This window comes from Salvelinus alpinus, chromosome 11, assembly GCF_045679555.1.
Source record: "Salvelinus alpinus chromosome 11, SLU_Salpinus.1, whole genome shotgun sequence".
Classification (NCBI taxonomy): Eukaryota; Metazoa; Chordata; class Actinopteri; order Salmoniformes; family Salmonidae; genus Salvelinus; species Salvelinus alpinus.
The window spans coordinates 13,941,561-13,960,906 of NC_092096.1; the positions used below are offsets into that span (position 1 = coordinate 13,941,561).

The following is a 19,346-nucleotide window of genomic DNA, read 5'->3' on the forward strand; positions in this document are numbered from 1 at the left end:
AATAGGAGAGAGAGGGGAATAGGAGAGGGAGGGAGGGAGGGAGGGAGGGAGGGAGGGAGGGAGGGAGGGAGGGAGGGAGGGAGGGAGGGAGGGAGGGAGGGAGGGAGGGAGGGAGGGAGGGAGGGAGGGAGGGAATAGGAGAGAGAGGGAAATAGGAGAGAGAGGGGAATAGGAGAGGGAGGGAGGGAGGGAGGGAGGGAGGGACAGCTCAGTCCCTGAGTGGAACACTCAGCCATGGGTGATGTCTAACCTCTCCCTGTGTCTGTCCTGTCCCCTCCCAGCCAAGGGGGATGTCTAACCTCTCCCTGTGTCTGTCCAGTCCCCTCCCATCCACGGGTGATGTCTAACCTCTCCCTGTGTCTGTCCAGTCCCCTCCCATCCATGGGTGATGTCTAACTTCTCCCTGTGTCTGTCCTGTCCCCTCCCAGCCAAGGGTGATGTCTAACCTCTCCCTGTGTCTGTCCAGTCCCCTCCCAGCCATGGGTGATGTCTAACCTCTCCCTGTGTCTGTCCTGTCCCCTCCCAGCCATGGGTGATGTCTAACCTCTCCCTGTGTCTGTCCAGTCCCCTCCCATCCACGGGTGATGTCTAACCTCTCCCTGTGTCTGTCCAGTCCCCTCCCAGCCATGGGTGATGTCTAACCTCTCCCTGTGTCTGTCCAGTCCCCTCCCAGCCATGGGTGATGTCTAACCTCTCCCTGTGTCTGTCCAGTCCCCTCCCAGCCATGGGTGATGTCTAACCTCTCCTTGTGTCTGTCCAGTCCTTTCCAGAGTGACAGCGCTCCAGACAGACAGTGACCACACCACCCACAGTCTAACTATCTACTGTCTGATCTCCATAACATAACATCTCTCTCTCTCCTCTCTCCCTCCTCTAACTCTGTCTGTCTCTCTGTCTCTCTGTATCTCTCTCTCTCTCTCTCTCTCTCTCTCTCTCTCTCTCTCCAGTCCCCTCCACAGTGACGGCGCTCCAGGCAGACAGTGACCACACCACCCACAGTCTAACAGTGACCTGGGAGACTCCAGTGGGAGTGTACGAGGGTTATAAGATCCAGCTCCTGGATGATGGACGTGACTTAGTCTCTAATATTTCCATGCCCCAGGGCTCCACCAGGCACCTCTTCGACCAGCTCACCCCTGGGAAGTGGTACCGGGTTCGGGTCGTATCTGTCAGTGGAGGGATCTATGGCAAGGAGGCCGTGGCTGAGGGACAAACACGTAAGAAGCACCACTTTTCCTGTATCAGAGACATTCATTATTACTGTATCAGAGATATTCATTATTACTGTATCAGAGATATTCATTATTACTGTATCAGAGATATTCATTATTACTGTATCAGAGATATTCATTATTACTGTATCAGAGACATTCATTATTACTGTATCAGAGATATTCATTATTACTGTATCAGAGATATTCATTATTACTGTATCAGAGATATTCATTATTACTGTATCAGACACATTCATTATTACTGTATCAGAGATATTCATTATTACTGTATCAGAGATATTCATTATTACTGTATCAGAGATATTCATTATTACTGTATCAGAGATATTCATTATTACTGTATCAGAGATATTCATTATTACTGTATCAGACACATTCATTATTACTGTATCAGAGATATTCATTATTACTGTATCAGAGATATTCATTATTACTGTATCAGAGACATTCATTATTACTGTATCAGAGATATTCATTATTACTGTATCAGAGATATTCATTATTACTGTATCAGAGATATTCATTATTACTGTATCAGAGATATTCATTATTACTGTATCAGAGATATTCATTATTACTGTATCAGAGACATTCATTATTACTGTATCAGAGATATTCATTATTACTGTATCAGAGATATTCATTATTACTGTATCAGAGATATTCATTATTACTGTATCAGAGATATTCATTATTACTGTATCAGAGATATTCATTATTACTGTATCAGAGATATTCATTATTACTGTATCAGAGATATTCATTATTACTGTATCAGAGATATTCATTATTACTGTATCAGAGACATTCATTATTACTGTATCAGAGATATTCATTATTACTGTATCAGAGATATTCATTATTACTGTATCAGAGATATTCATTATTACTGTATCAGAGATATTCATTATTACTGTATCAGAGATATTCATTATTACTGTATCAGAGACATTCATTATTACTGTATCAGAGATATTCATTATTACTGTATCAGAGATATTCATTATTACTGTATCAGAGATATTCATTATTACTGTATCAGAGATATTCATTATTACTGTATCAGAGATATTCATTATTACTGTATCAGAGATATTCATTATTACTGTATCAGAGACATTCATTATTACTGTATCAGAGATATTCATTATTACTGTATCAGAGATATTCATTATTACTGTATCAGAGATATTCATTATTACTGTATCAGAGATATTCATTATTACTGTATCAGAGACATTCATTATTACTGTATCAGAGATATTCATTATTACTGTATCAGAGATATTCATTATTACTGTATCAGAGATATTCATTATTACTGTATCAGAGATATTCATTATTACTGTATCAGAGATATTCATTATTACTGTATCAGAGATATTCATTATTACTGTATCAGAGACATTCATTATTACTGTATCAGAGATATTCATTATTACTGTATCAGAGATATTCATTATTACTGTATCAGAGATATTCATTATTACTGTATCAGAGATATTCATTATTACTGTATCAGAGACATTCATTATTACTGTATCAGAGATATTCATTATTACTGTATCAGAGATATTCATTATTACTGTATCAGAGATATTCATTATTACTGTATCAGAGATATTCATTATTACTGTATCAGAGATATTCATTATTACTGTATCAGAGATATTCATTATTACTGTATCAGAGATATTCATTATTACTGTATCAGAGACATTCATTATTACTGTATCAGAGATATTCATTATTACTGTATCAGAGATATTCATTATTACTGTATCAGAGATATTCATTATTACTGTATCAGAGATATTCATTATTACTGTATCAGAGATATTCATTATTACTGTATCAGAGATATTCATTATTACTGTATCAGAGATATTCATTATTACTGTATCAGAGATATTCATTATTACTGTATCAGACACATTCATTATTACTGTATCAGACACATTCATTATTACTGTATCAGAGATATTCATTATTACTGTATCAGAGATATTCATTATTACTGTATCAGAGATATTCATTATTACTGTATCAGAGATATTCATTATTACTGTATCAGAGATATTCATTATTACTGTATCAGAGATATTCATTATTACTGTATCAGAGATATTCATTATTACTGTATCAGAGATATTCATTATTACTGTATCAGACACATTCATTATTACTGTATCAGAGATATTCATTATTACTGTATCAGAGATATTCATTATTACTGTATCAGAGATATTCATTATTACTGTATCAGAGATATTCATTATTACTGTATCAGAGATATTCATTATTACTGTATCAGAGATATTCATTATTACTGTATCAGAGATATTCATTATTACTGTATCAGAGACATTCATTATTACTGTATCAGAGATATTCATTATTACTGTATCAGAGATATTCATTATTACTGTATCAGAGATATTCATTATTACTGTATCAGAGATATTCATTATTACTGTATCAGAGATATTCATTATTACTGTATCAGAGATATTCATTATTACTGTATCAGAGATATTCATTATTACTGTATCAGAGATATTCATTATTACTGTATCAGAGACATTCATTATTACTGTATCAGAGATATTCATTATTACTGTATCAGAGATATTCATTATTACTGTATCAGAGATATTCATTATTACTGTATCAGAGATATTCATTATTACTGTATCAGAGATATTCATTATTACTGTATCAGAGACATTCATTATTACTGTATCAGAGATATTCATTATTACTGTATCAGAGATATTCATTATTACTGTATCAGAGATATTCATTATTACTGTATCAGAGACATTCATTATTACTGTATCAGGTAATAACTGAAATAGAAATAAAATATAAAAATGATCAAAATAATGATTAGATGTATGATAAAAATAACTTTAGAAACATTCATATTGTAACATCTTCCCTCTCTCTCTCTCTCTTTCTCACCTGCCCCCCCCCCTCTCTCTCTCTCTCTCTCTCTCTCTCTCTCTCTCTCTCTCTCTCCTTCTCTCTCTCTCTCTCTCCTTCCCTCTCATTCTCCCTCTCTCTCCCTCTCTCTCTCTCTCTCCCTCTCTCTCTCTCTCTCTCTCCTTCCCTCCCTCCTTCCCTCTCTCCCTCTCTCTCTCCTCTCTCTCCCTCTCTCTCCCTCTCTCTAACCCTCTCTATCTCCTTACCTCCCTCCTTCCCTCTCTCCCTCTCTCCCTCCCTCTTTCCCTCCCTCAGGCCCAGCTGCAGTCAACGGTCTGACCGTGATGACTGCCAACACCAGCGGTCTGAGTTTCGTCTGGCGCCCGTCCGAGGGCTACGTGGACGGTTACGACCTGTTCCTGTATAACGTTGACGAGACGTTGCGTGGCCGTCAGACCGCGGAGGCCGGGACCCAGACGTGCACCTTCTCTGGTCTGGTCCCAGGGACGCTGTATAAGATGGAGGTGGTGAGCAGGAGCAGAGGAATGAGCAGTGACTCATCTATACTAGCACGGACAGGTGAGCAGAGGCATGAGCAGTGACTCATCTATACTAGCACGGACAGGTGAGCAGAGGAATGAGCAGTGACTCATCTATACTAGCACGGACAGGTGAGCAGAGGAATGAGCAGTGACCCATCTATACTAGCACGGACAGGTGAGCAGAGGCATGAGCAGTGACTCATCTATACTAGCACGGACAGGTGAGCAGAGGAATGAGCAGTGACTCATCTATACTAGCACGGACAGGTGAGCAGAGGCATGAGCAGTGACTCATCTATACTAGCACGGACAGGTGAGCAGAGGAATGAGCACTGACTCATCTATACTAGCACGGACAGGTGAGCAGAGGAATGAGCAGTGACTCATCTATACTAGCACGGACAGGTGAGCAGAGGCATGAGCAGTGACTCATCTATACTAGCACGGACAGGTGAGCAGAGGCATGAGCAGTGACTCATCTATACTAGCACGGACAGGTGAGCAGAGGAATGAGCAGTGACTCATCTATACTAGCACGGACAGGTGAGCAGAGGCATGAGCAGTGACCCATCTATACTAGCACGGACAGGTGAGCAGAGGAATGAGCAGTGACTCATCTATACTAGCACGGACAGGTGAGCAGAGGAATGAGCAGTGACTCATCTATACTAGCACGGACAGGTGAGCAGAGGAATGAGCAGTGACTCATCTATACTAGCACGGACAGGTGAGCAGAGGAATGAGCAGTGACTCATCTATACTAGCACGGACAGGTGAGCAGAGGAATGAGCAGTGACTCATCTATACTAGCACGGACAGGTGAGCAGAGGCATGAGCAGTGACTCATCTATACTAGCACGGACAGGTGAGCAGAGGAATGAGCAGTGACTCATCTATACTAGCACGGACAGGTGAGCAGAGGAATGAGCAGTGACTCATCTATGCTAGCACGGACAGGTGAGCAGAGGAATGAGCAGTGACTCATCTATACTAGCACGGACAGGTGAGCAGAGGAATGAGCACTGACTCATCTATACTAGCACGGACAGGTGAGCAGAGGAATGAGCAGTGACTCATCTATACTAGCACGGACAGGTGAGCAGAGGAATGAGCAGTGACTCATCTATACTAGCACGGACAGGTGAGCAGAGGAATGAGCAGTGACTCATCTATACTAGCACGGACAGGTGAGCAGAGGCATGAGCAGTGACTCATCTATACTAGCACGGACAGGTGAGCAGAGGCATGAGCAGTGACTCATCTATACTAGCACGGACAGGTGAGCAGAGGAATGAGCAGTGACTCATCTATACTAGCACGGACAGGTGAGCAGAGGCATGAGCAGTGACTCATCTATACTAGCACGGACAGGTGAGCAGAGGAATGAGCAGTGACTCATCTATACTAGCACGGACAGGTGAGCAGAGGAATGAGCAGTGACTCATCTATACTAGCACGGACAGGTGAGCAGAGGAATGAGCAGTGACTCATCTATACTAGCACGGACAGGTGAGCAGAGGAATGAGCAGTGACTCATCTATACTAGCACGGACAGGTGAGCAGAGGAATGAGCAGTGACTCATCTATACTAGCACGGACAGGTGAGCAGAGGATTGAGCAGTGACTCATCTATACTAGCACGGACAGGTGAGCAGAGGAATGAGCAGTGACTCATCTATACTAGCACGGACAGGTGAGCAGAGGAATGAGCAGTGACTCATCTATACTAGCACGGACAGGTGAGCAGAGGAATGAGCAGTGACTCATCTATACTAGCACGGACAGGTGAGCAGAGGAATGAGCAGTGACTCATCTATACTAGCACGGACAGGTGAGCAGAGGAATGAGCAGTGACTCATCTATACTAGCACGGACAGGTGAGCAGAGGAATGAGCAGTGACTCATCTATACTAGCACGGACAGGTGAGCAGAGGCATGAGCAGTGACTCATCTATACTAGCACGGACAGGTGAGCAGAGGAATGAGCAGTGACTCATCTATACTAGCACGGACAGGTGAGCAGAGGCATGAGCAGTGACTCATCTATACTAGCACGGACAGGTGAGCAGAGGAATGAGCAGTGACTCATCTATACTAGCACGGACAGGTGAGCAGAGGCATGAGCAGTGACTCATCTATACTAGCACGGACAGGTGAGCAGAGGAATGAGCAGTGACTCATCTATACTAGCACGGACAGGTGAGCAGAGGCATGAACAGTGACTCATCTATACTAGCACGGACAGGTGAGCAGAGGAATGAGCAGTGACTCATCTATACTAGCACGGACAGGTGAGCAGAGGAATGAGCAGTGACTCATCTATACTAGCACGGACAGGTGAGCAGAGGAATGAGCAGTGACTCATCTCTACTAGCACGGACAGGTGAGCAGAGGAATGAGCAGTGACTCATCTATACTAGCACGGACAGGTGAGCAGAGGAATGAGCAGTGACTCATCTATACTAGCACGGACAGGTGAGCAGAGGCATGAGCAGTGACTCATCTATACTAGCACGGACAGGTGAGCAGAGGAATGAGCAGTGACTCATCTATACTAGCACGGACAGGTGAGCAGAGGAATGAGCAGTGACTCATCTATACTAGCACGGACAGGTGAGCAGAGGCATGAGCAGTGACTCATCTATACTAGCACGGACAGGTGAGCAGAGGAATGAGCAGTGACTCATCTATACTAGCACGGACAGGTGAGCAGAGGCATGAGCAGTGACTCATCTATACTAGCACGGACAGATGAGCAGAGGCATGAGCAGTGACTCATCTATACTAGCACGGACAGGTGAGCAGAGGAATGAGCAGTGACTCATCTATACTAGCACGGACAGGTGAGCAGAGGAATGAGCAGTGACTCATCTATACTAGCACGGACAGGTGAGCAGAGGCATGAGCAGTGACTCATCTATACTAGCACGGACAGGTGAGCAGAGGAATGAGCAGTGACTCATCTATATTAGCACGGACAGGTGAGCAGAGGCATGAGCAGTGACTCATCTATACTAGCACGGACAGGTGAGCAGAGGCATGAGCAGTGACTCATCTATACTAGCACGGACAGGTGAGCAGAGGCATGAGCAGTGACTCATCTATACTAGCACGGACAGGTGAGCGGAGGAATGAGCAGTGACTCATCTATACTAGCACGGACAGGTGAGCAGAGGCATGAGCAGTGACTCATCTATACTAGCACGGACAGGTGAGCAGAGGCATGAGCAGTGACTCATCTATACTAGCACGGACAGGTAAGCAGAGGCATGAGCAGTGACTCATCTATCCTAGCACGGACAGGTGAGCAGAGGCATGAGCAGTGACTCATCTATACTAGCACGGACAGGTGAGCAGAGGCATGAGCAGTGACTCATCTATACTAGCACGGACAGGTGAGCAGAGGCATGAGCAGTGACTCATCTATACTAGCACGGACAGGTGAGCAGAGGCATGAGCAGTGACTCATCTATACTAGCACGGACAGGTGAGCAGAGGAATGAGCAGTGACTCATCTATACTAGCACGGACAGGTGAGCAGAGGAATGAGCAGTGACTCATCTATACTAGCACGGACAGGTGAGCAGAGGAATGAGCAGTGACTCATCTATACTAGCACGGACAGGTGAGCAGAGGAATGAGCAGTGACTCATCTATACTAGCACGGACAGGTGAGCAGAGGAATGAGCAGTGACTCATCTATACTAGCACGGACAGGTGAGCAGAGGAATGAGCAGTGACTCATCTATACTAGCACGGACAGGTGAGCAGAGGAATGAGCAGTGACTCATCTATACTAGCACGGACAGGTGAGCAGAGGAATGAGCAGTGACTCATCTATACTAGCACGGACAGGTGAGCAGAGGCATGAGCAGTGACTCATCTATACTAGCACGGACAGGTGAGCAGAGGAATGAGCAGTGACTCATATATACTAGCACGGACAGGTGAGCAGAGGAATGAGCAGTGACTCATCTATACTAGCACGGACAGGTGAGCAGAGGAATGAGCAGTGACTCATCTATACTAGCACGGACAGGTGAGCAGAGGCATGAGCAGTGACTCATCTATACTAGCACGGACAGGTGAGCAGAGGCATGAGCAGTGACTCATCTATACTAGCACGGACAGGTGAGCAGAGGCATGAGCAGTGACTCATCTATACTAGCACGGACAGGTGAGCAGAGGCATGAGCAGTGACTCATCTATACTAGCACGGACAGGTGAGCAGAGGCATGAGCAGTGACTCATCTATACTAGCACGGACAGGTGAGCAGAGGCATGAGCAGTGACTCATCTATACTAGCACGGACAGGTGAGCAGAGGCATGAGCAGTGACTCATCTATACTAGCACGGACAGGTGAGCAGAGGCATGAGCAGTGACTCATCTATACTAGCACGGACAGGTGAGCAGAGGCATGAGCAGTGACTCATCTATACTAGCACGGACAGGTGAGCAGAGGCATGAGCAGTGACTCATCTATACTAGCACGGACAGGTGAGCAGAGGAATGAGCAGTGACTCATCTATACTAGCACGGACAGGTGAGCAGAGGCATGAGCAGTGACTCATCTATACTAGCACGGACAGGTGAGCAGAGGCATGAGCAGTGACTCATCTATACTAGCACGGACAGGTGAGCAGAGGAATGAGCAGTGACTCATCTATACTAGCACGGACAGGTGAGCAGAGGCATGAGCAGTGACTCATCTATACTAGCACGGACAGGTGAGCAGAGGAAGGAGCAGTGACTCATCTATACTAGCACGGACAGGTGAGCAGAGGAATGAGCAGTGACTCATCTATGCTAGCACGGACAGGTGAGCAGAGGAATGAGCAGTGACTCATCTATACTAGCACGGACAGGTGAGCAGAGGAATGAGCAGTGACTCATCTATACTAGCACGGACAGGTGAGCAGAGGAATGAGCAGTGACTCATCTATACTAGCACGGACAGGTGAGCAGAGGCATGAGCAGTGACTCATCTATACTAGCACGGACAGGTGAGCAGAGGCATGAGCAGTGACTCATCTATACTAGCACGGACAGGTGAGCAGAGGCATGAGCAGTGACTCATCTATACTGGCACGGACAGGTGAGCAGAGGCATGAGCAGTGACTCATCTATACTGGCACGGACAGGTGAGCAGAGGCATGAGCAGTGACTCATCTATACTGGCACGGACAGATGAGCAGAGGCATGAGCAGTGACTCATCTATACTAGCACGGACAGGTGAGCAGAGGCATGAGCAGTGACTCATATATACTAGCACGGACAGGTGAGCAGAGGCATGAGCAGTGACTCATATATACTAGCACGGACAGGTGAGCAGAGGCATGAGCAGTGACTCATCTATCCTAGCACGGACAGGTGAGCAGAGGAATGAGCAGTGACTCATATATACTAGCACGGACAGGTGAGCAGAGGCATGAGCAGTGACTCATCTATCCTAGCACGGACAGGTGAGCAGAGGAATGAGCAGTGACTCATATATACTAGCACGGACAGGTGAGCAGAGGCATGAGCAGTGACTCATCTATGCTAGCACGGACAGGTGAGCAGAGGAATGAGCAGTGACTCATCTATACTAGCACAGACAGGTGAGCAGAGGCATGAGCAGTGACTCATATATATACACTTCAAACTCCAAGCTAAATCAAGCACACCTCAAACTCCAAGCTAAATCAAGCACACCTCAAACTCCAAGCTAAATCAAGCACACCTCAAACTCCAAGCTAAATCAAGCACACCTCAAACTCCAAGCTAAATCAAGCACACCTCAAACTCCAAGCTAAATCAAGCACACCTCAAACTCCAAGCTAAATCAAGCACACCTCAAACTCCAAGCTAAATCAAGCACACCTCAAACTCCAAGCTAAATCAAGCACACCTCAAACTCCAAGCTAAATCAAGCACACCTCAAACTCCAAGCTAAATCAAGCACACCTCAAACTCTGTTTGCGTTGACATGTATTTCACCCAGGAGTAATGTATGAATATTAGTATTTGTATTTATTAAGGATCCCCAATAGTTCCTGCCAAGGCAGCAGCTACTCTTCCTGGGGTTTATTATGGATCCCCATTAGTTCCTGTCAAGGCATCATTCATCCAGCTGAATGTGAAAGCTAATCGCTGTACATTTGTTTATGGGACATAGGCTGTTTTCACAACATATATTGTGTCTAACAAGCCAATTGTCTGCTACAACTTTAGATGAACATACAAGTCATTCTAAAAACCAGAAGTGTCAGACAGGGTAACACCCCACAGCATCTGAAGTGGTGCATCTGTCTGTCAATGACAATCTCTTCTTTCACAGCGCCGCTGTCATTATTACCATCTAAATGCAAATGAGTGTAACGCCTTGAGGTTTTCCCCACTGAGCCAGTGGTTTCTGTTAATGTGTCTCTGGTGTTATTGTTGTTTCCATCAGGAGTGTGACACAAAAAGACTTGGTGTTGAGCAGAATCAACAGCCTCTGCATCATCAAGACAGTTGCTTTGTGAGAAGGTGTTAAAGTCCACAGTCAGCCATTGTTACAGTGCTTTCGGAAATGTATTCAGACTCCTTGACTTTTTCCACATTTTGTTACGTTACAGCCTTATTATTTTTTTATTTTGTTTAAATGTCCTCATCAATCTACACACAATACCCCATAATGGCATCACAACACCCCATAATGACATCACAATACCCCATAATGGCATCACAATACCCCATAATGACATCACAATACCCCATAATGACAAAGCAAAAACAGGTTTTTAGGCATTTTTGCACATTTATTAAAAAGAAAAAACTGAAATATCAAATTTACATAAGTATTCAGACCCTTTACTCAGTACTTTGTTGAAGCACCTTTGACAGCGATTACAGCCTCAAGTCTTCTTGGGTATGACGCTACAAGCTTGGCACACCTGTATTTGGAGAGTTTCCCCCATTCTTCTCTGCAGATCCTCTCAAGCTCTGTCAGGTTGGATGGGAGCATCGCTGCACAGCTATTTTCAGGTCTCTCCAGAGATTTTCGCTTGGGTTCAAGTCCTGGCTCTGGCTGGGCCGCTCAAGCACATTCAGAGACTTATCCCGAAGCCACTCCTGCGTTGTCTTGGCTGTGTGGTTAGGGTCATTGTCCTGTTGGAAGGTGAACCTTCGCCCCAGTCTGAGGTCCTGTGCGCTCTGGAGCAGGTTTTCATCAAGGATCTCTCTGCACTTTGCTCCGTTCATCTTTGCCGTCGATCCTGACTAGTCTCCCAGTCCCTGCCGCTGAAAAACATCCCCACAGCATGATGCTGCCACCAATATGCTTCACCGTAGGGATGGTTCCAGGTTTCCTCCAGACATGATGCTTGGCATTCAGGCCAAAGTGTTCAATCTTGGTTTCATCAGACCTGAGAATTTTGTTTCTCATGGTCTGAAAGTCTTTAGGTGTCTTTTGGCGAACTCCCAGTCTGGTACCTTTCACTGATGAGTAGCTTCCGTCTGACCATTCTACCCTAAAGGCCTGATTGGTGGAGTGCTGCAGAGACGGTTGTCTTTCTGGAAGTTTCTCCCATCTCCACAGAGGAACTCTGGAGCTCTTTGAGAGTGACCTTCGGGTTCTTGGTCACCTCCACTTCCCGGACAATTTCTTCGACCTCGTGGCTTGGTTTTTGCTCTGACATGCACTGTCAACTGTGGGACCTTATATAGACAAGTGTGTCCCTTTCCAAATCATGGACTCCAATCAAGTTGTAGAAACATCTCAAGGATGATCGACGGGAACAAGATGCACCTGATCTCAATTTCCAGTCTCAAAGAAAAAGGGTCTGAATACTTATGTAAATAAGGTATTTCTGTTTATTTGTTTATTACAAATTTGCTAAAATTTTGTCATTATGGTGTATTGTGTGTAGATTGATGAGGATCATTTTTATTTAATCCATTTTAGAATAAGGCTGTAATGTAACAAAATGTGGACAAAGTCAACGTGTCTGAATACTTTCCGAATGTGCTGTATGTACCAGATGAAAGGTACCAGTGGCTTGGCATTAGACCCAAGAGAGAACAGGAGCCATGTCCCAGTGAGACACAGTGCCGGGTACTGCTGCTCCGTGTAGATAGGACACGGTACTGTATGTACCAGATGAAAGGTACCAGTGGCTTGGCATTAGACCCAAGAGAGAACAGGAGCCATGTCCCACTGAGACACGGTGCCGGGTACTGCTGGTCCGTGTAGATAGAAACAGAAAAGTATTTTGGCTAAAACACGGGGGGTAAATCGTCAGTGGAAACTCACCACTGGTCAATTGGTTGTATTTGTTAATTTCTTATTGCAGAGATCAAATCAAATCAAATCACATTTTATTAGTCACATACACATGGTTAGCAGATGTTAATGCGAGTGTAGCGAAATGCTTGTGCTTCTAGTTCCGACAATGCAGTAATAACCAACAAGTAATCTAACCTAACAATTCCACAACTACTACCTTATACACGCACACAAGTGTAAAGGGATGAAGAATATGTACATAAAGATATATGAATGAGTGGTGGTACAGAACGGCATGGCAAGATGCAGTAGATGGTATAGAGTACGGTATATACATATGAGATGGGTAATGTAGGGTATGTAAACATTATATTAAGTGGCATAGTTTAAAGTGGCTAGTGGTACATGTATTACATAAAGATGGCAAGATGCAGTAGATGATATAGAGTACAGTATATACATATGAGATGGGTAATGTAGGGTATGTAAACATTATATTAAGTGGCATTGTTTAAAGTGGCTAGTGGTACATTTTTACATAATTTCCATCAATTCCCATTTTTAAAGTGGCTGGAGTTGAGTCAGTATGTTGGCAGCGGCCGCTAAATGTTAGTGGTGGTTTTCAGTCTCTCGGTCCCTGCTTTGATGCACCTGTACTGACCTCGCCTTCTGGATGATAGCGGGGTGAACAGGCAGTGGCTTGGGTGGTTGTTGTCCTTGATGATCTTTATGGCCTTCCTGTGACATCGGGTGGTGTAGGTGTCCTGGAGGGCAGGTAGTTTGCCCCCGGTGATGCGTTCTGCAGACCTCACTACCCTCTGGAGAGCCTTACGGTTGTGGGCGGAGCAGTTGCCGTACCAGGCGGTGATACAGCCCGACAGGATGCTCTCGATTGTGCATCTGTAGAAGTTTGTGAGTGCTTTTGGTGACAAGCCGAATTTCTTCAGCCTCCTGAGGTTGAAGAGGCGCTGCTGCGCCTTCTTCACAACGCTGTCTGTGTGGGTGGACCAATTCAGTTTGTCCGTGATGTGTACACCGAGGAACTTAAAACTTTCCACCTTCTCCACTACTGACCCGTCGATGTGGATAGGGGGGTGCTCCCTCTGCTGTTTCCTGAAGTCCACAATCATCTCCTTTGTTTTGTTGACGTTGAGTGTGAGGTTATTTTCCTGACACCACACTCCGAGGGCCCTCACCTCCTCCCTGTAGGCCGTCTCGTCGTTGTTGGTAATCAAGCCTACCACTGTAGTGTCATCCGCAAACTTGATGATTGAGTTGGAGGCGTGCATGGCCACGCAGTCGTGGGTGAACAGGGAGTACAGGAGAGGGCTCAGAACGCACCCTTGTGGGGCCCCAGTGTTGAGGATCAGCGGGGTGGAGATGTTGTTACCTACCCTCACCACCTGGGGGCGGCCCGTCAGGAAGTCCAGGACCCAGTTGCACAGGGCGGGGTCGAGACCCAGGGTCTCGAGCTTGATGACGAGTTTGGAGGGTACTATGGTGTTAAATGCTGAGCTGTAATCGATGAACAGCATTCTCACATGGGTATTCCTCTTGTCCAGATGGGTTAGGGCAGTGTGCAGTGTGGTTGCGATTGCGTCGTCTGTGGACCTATTGGGTCGGTAAGCAAATTGGAGTGGGTCTAGGGTGTCCGGTAGGGTGGAGGTGATATGGTCCTTGACTAGTCTCTCAAAGCACTTCATGATGACGGAAGTGAGTGCTACGGGGCGGTAGTCGTTTAGCTCAGTTACCTTAGCTTTCTTGGGAACAGGAACAATGGTGGCCCTCTTGAAGCATGTGGGAACAGCAGACTGGGATAAGGATTGATTGAATATGTCCGTAAACACACCAGCCAGCTGGTCTGCGCATGCTCTGAGGACGCGGCTGGGAATGCCGTCTGGGCCTGCAGCCTTGCGAGGGTTAACACGTTTAAATGTTTTACTCACCTCGGCTGCAGTGAAGGAGAGCCCGCAGGTTTTGGTAGGGGGCCGTGTCAGTGGCACTGTATTGTCCTCAAAGCGGGCAAAAAAGTTGTTTAGCCTGTCTGGGAGCAAGACATCCTGGTCCGCGACGGGGCTGGTTTTCTTTTTGTAATCCGTGATTGACTGTAGACCCTGCCACATACCTCTTGTGTCTGAGCTGTTGAATTGCGACTCGATTTTGTCTCTGTACTGGGACTTAGCCTGTTTGATTGCCTTGCGGAGAGAATAGCTACACTGTTTGTATTCGGTCATGCTTCCGGTCACCTTGCCCTGGTTAAAAGCAGTGGTTCGCGCTTTCAGTTTCACGCGAATGCTGCCGTCAATCCACGGTTTCTGGTTTGGGAATGTTTTAATCGTTGCTGTGGGTACGACATCGTCAATGCACTTCCTAATGAACTCGCTCACCGAATCAGCATATTCGTCAATATTGTTGTTGGACGCAATGCGGAACATATTCCAATCCGCGTGATCGAAGCAGTCTTGAAGCGTGGATTCAGATTGGTCGGACCAGCGTTGAACAGACCTGAGCGCGGGAGCTTGTTGTTTTAGTTTCTGTTTGTAGGCTGGAATCAACAAAATGGAGTCGTGGTCAGCTTTTCCGAAAGGGGGGCGGGGGAGGGCCTTATATGCGTCGCGGAAATTAGTATAACAATGATCTAGGGTTTTTCCAGCCCTGGTAGCACAATCGATATGCTGATAGAATTTAGGGAGTTTTGTTTTTAGATTAGCCTTGTTAAAATCCCCAGCTACGATGAATGCAGCCTCAGGGTGTGTGGTTTCCAGTTTACAAAGAGTCAGATAAAGTTCGTTCAGGGCCATCGATGTGTCTGCTTGGGGGGGAATATATACGGCTGTGATTATGATTGAAGAGAATTCCCTTGGTAGATAATGCGGTCGACATTTGATTGTGAGGAGTTCTAGATCAGGTGAACAGAATGACTTGAGTTCCTGTGTGTTGTTATGATGATCACACCACGTCTCGTTAATCATAAGGCATACCCCCCCGCCCCTCTTCTTACCAGAAAGATGTTTGTTTCTGTCGGCGCGATGCATGAAGAAACCAGCTGGCTGCACCGACTCCGTTAGCGTCTCTTGAGTTAGCCATGTTTCCGTGAAGCAGAGCACGTTGCAATCCCTGATGTCTCTCTGGAATGCTACCCGTGCTCGGATTTCATCAACCTTATTGTCAAGAGACTGGACATTGGCGAGTAGTATGCTAGGGAGTGGAGCGCGATGTGCCCGTCTCCGAAGCCTGACCACGAGACCGCCTCGTTTGCCCCTTTTACGGCGTCGCACAGGGTCGCCGGCTGGGATCAGATCCATTGTATTGGGTGGAAGGCAAAACACTGGATCCGTTTCGGGAAAGTCATATTCCTGGTAGGAACGATGATGAGTTGACGTTAATCGTATATTCAGTAGTTCCTCCCGACTGTATGTAATGAAACCTAAGATTACCTGGGGTACCGATTTAAGAAATAACACATAAAAAAACAAAATACTGCATATTTTCCAAGGAACGCGAAGCGAGGCGGCCATCTCTTTTCGGCGCCGGAAGTAGAATGATGTGTGGTAGCTCTCTGTTGGGCCTGATGGAGACTCTGATGTGAATATTAAGATACAGCTCTGCAGAAGTGACTCATTTATCAATGTCATGTGTTGATGGATGTAATTCAAGCAGTTTGTGGTCTTTGAGGTGGGACACAGTCTGGGGAAATCAGTGATTTAATAATGTCATTAAATTCCCTGCTTGCTAATCTTTTTGTTTTGTCAACAATGTGAATGTCAAAATGACTTTTCTCCCAACGGGATTCATATGTGAATGACTGTGACTTTTACACAGTCTGACTTCTGACCTCTCAGCTCACTTCTTATCATTTGAACTTCATCTCGACAACCCAGAAGTAAAATCTCACGTAATTTGGTCAGATGCTAATCTCCAGGAGAGATTAGAACGTCGTTGGTCTGACAGACATTTGAGTGATGAAACATGATGAAGAACTTCTCTCATCAGATCAATGTTAGATGTCCAGATGGATGTCTACATGCCAGATACACAACCCTGTTCAGAATCTCTGCCTTTCCTCTTGATAATACAACAGAACTAACTCTATCGCCCTGTTCTCTCTCTTCTCCCCCAAACCCCTGTTCTCTCTCTTCTCCCCCTTAACCATCCCCCCAAACCCCTGTTCTCTCTCTTCCATCCCTCACCCCCAGATAACCCTCTCTACCCTCTTCTCCCCCCAGTCCCAGCCCCAGTGCGCTCTCTCCACGTCCAGGGTGGTAAGCGTACTGATCGTCTCTCCATCAGCTGGCTGCCTGGGGCAGGGGAGTGGAGTGGGTACCAAGTGGTCCTGTACGGTGGCCTGGAGGGCTCAACCACTACCCTGGCAGCCCAGGAGCTGGGCATGGAGCAGAGAGAACACCTGTTCCAGGGACTGGTACCTGGCCGTGTGTACCGGGCTGAGGTGGTCACACACAGTGGAGAGCTGACTAATACTGCGTCTGCAAAGGGAAGAACGGGTCAGTACACAACCCTCTCTCTCTCTCTGAAACTCATAGTTATTTATAATGATCCAATGATGCCAGGGTTGATAGTTGTTATAGAATGTGTCCATTCTACTTTAACAACTATGTTGACTAGTACTACCTTAGTTAGAGAATACCTTAGTACCTTAATACCTTAGTTAGAATACCTTAGTACCTTAATACCTTAGTTAGAATACCTTAGTACCTTAATACCTTAGTTAGAGAATACCTTAGTACCTTAGTTAGAATACCTTAGTACCTTAGTACCTTAGTTAGAATACCTTAGTACCTTAGTACCTTAGTTAGAATACCTTAGTACCTTAGTACCGTAGTACCTTAGTTAGAATACCTTAGTACCTTAGTTAGAATACCTTAGTACCTTAGTTAGAATACCTTAGTTAGAAGACCTTAGTACTAAGGTACCTTTAGGTACGACTTAGGTACTAAGGTCTTCTAACTAAGGTACTAAGGTTATGCTAACTAAGGTACTAAGGTATTCGTAGCTAAACTAAGGGTGCTAAGGTATTCTAGCTGAGGTCTGAAGGTACTAAGGTATTCTAGCTAAGGTACTAAGGTACTAAGGTATTCTAAACTACATAAGGTACTAAGAATCTCGAACTGAAGGTATTAAGGTACTAAGAGTATTTCTAACTGAAGGTATTAAGGTATGAGGCATTCTAACTAAGGTATTAAGGTACTGAAGGTATTCTCTAACTAAGGTCAGTACTAGTCAACATAGTTGTTAAAGTAGAATGGACTCATTCTATAACAACTATCAACCCTGGCATTCATTTGGATCATTATAAATAACTACTAAGAGTTTCAGAGAAGAGCAGAGAGAGGGTTGTGTACTGCACCCGTTCTTGCCTTCGCAGACGCAGTATTAGTCAGCTCTCCACTGTGTGTGGGACCACCCTCGCAGCCCGGTACACCTTTCGGCCAGGTCACCAGTTCCTGGAACAGGTGTTCTCTCTGCTCCATGCCCAGGCTCCCTGGGCTGCCAGGGTAGTGGTTGAGCCCTCCAGGCCACCGTACAGGACCACTTGGTTCCCGACTCCACGTCCCCTGCCCCAGGCAGCCAGCTGATGGAGAGACGGAACCAGTACGCTCCCCACCCTGGACGTGGAGAGCGCGCACTGGGGCTGGGGACTGGGGGGGAGAAGAGGGTAGAGAGGGTCTCTGGGGGTGAGGGATGGAAGAGAGAGAACAGGGGGTTTGGGGGGTTGGTTAAGGGGGAGGAGAGAGAGAACAGGGGTTTGGGGGAGAAGAGAGTACAGGGCGATAGAGTTAGTTCTGTTGTATTATCAAGAGGAAAGGCAGAGATTCTGAACAGGGTTGTGTATCTGGGCATGTAGCACATCCATCTGTGACAGGCTACTAACATTGATGCTCTTGATGAGAGAAGTTCTTACAAGGTCATGTGCTCATCAGCTCAAATGTTACTGTGGAGAAGCCAACGCCGTTCTATGTTCTTTCTCCCTGGAGATTAGCATCTGCCAAGGACCAAATTACGGTGAGATTTTACCTTCTGGGTTGTCGAGATGAAGTTCAAATGATAAGAAGTGAGCTGAGAGGTCAGAAAAGTCGGGCTGTGCTAAAAGTCACAGTCATTCACATATGAATCCCGTTTGGGAGAAAAGTCATTTTGAGCATTCACATTGTTGACAAAACAAAAAGATTAGCAAGCACGGGAAATTGTAATGACACTTAATTAAATCACTGATTTCCCCAGCCTGTGTCCCACCTCAAAGACCACAAACTGCTCTGAATTACATCCATCAACACATGACATTGATAAATGAGTCACTTCTGCAGAGCTCATGATATTTCACATCAGAGTCTCCATCAGGCCCACAATAGAGCTACCACACATCATTCTACTTCC

General features: G+C 45.4%; 1 protein-coding gene across 1 annotated transcript in view; it reads left to right on the plus strand.

Moving 5' to 3' along the window:
* LOC139534855 (receptor-type tyrosine-protein phosphatase beta-like) overlaps window positions 1-18,547 on the plus strand; it is a 50,882-nt gene extending 32,335 nt beyond the window's left edge. Inside the window, exons 12-15 of the mRNA XM_071334308.1 lie at window positions 948-1,217; window positions 4,476-4,739; window positions 17,180-17,455; window positions 18,384-18,547. Of these exons, the coding sequence (XP_071190409.1) occupies window positions 948-1,217; window positions 4,476-4,739; window positions 17,180-17,455; window positions 18,384-18,547 (974 nt within the window). The remainder of the gene's footprint in view (window positions 1-947; window positions 1,218-4,475; window positions 4,740-17,179; window positions 17,456-18,383) is intronic.
* Window positions 18,548-19,346: the final 799 nt, after the last annotated feature.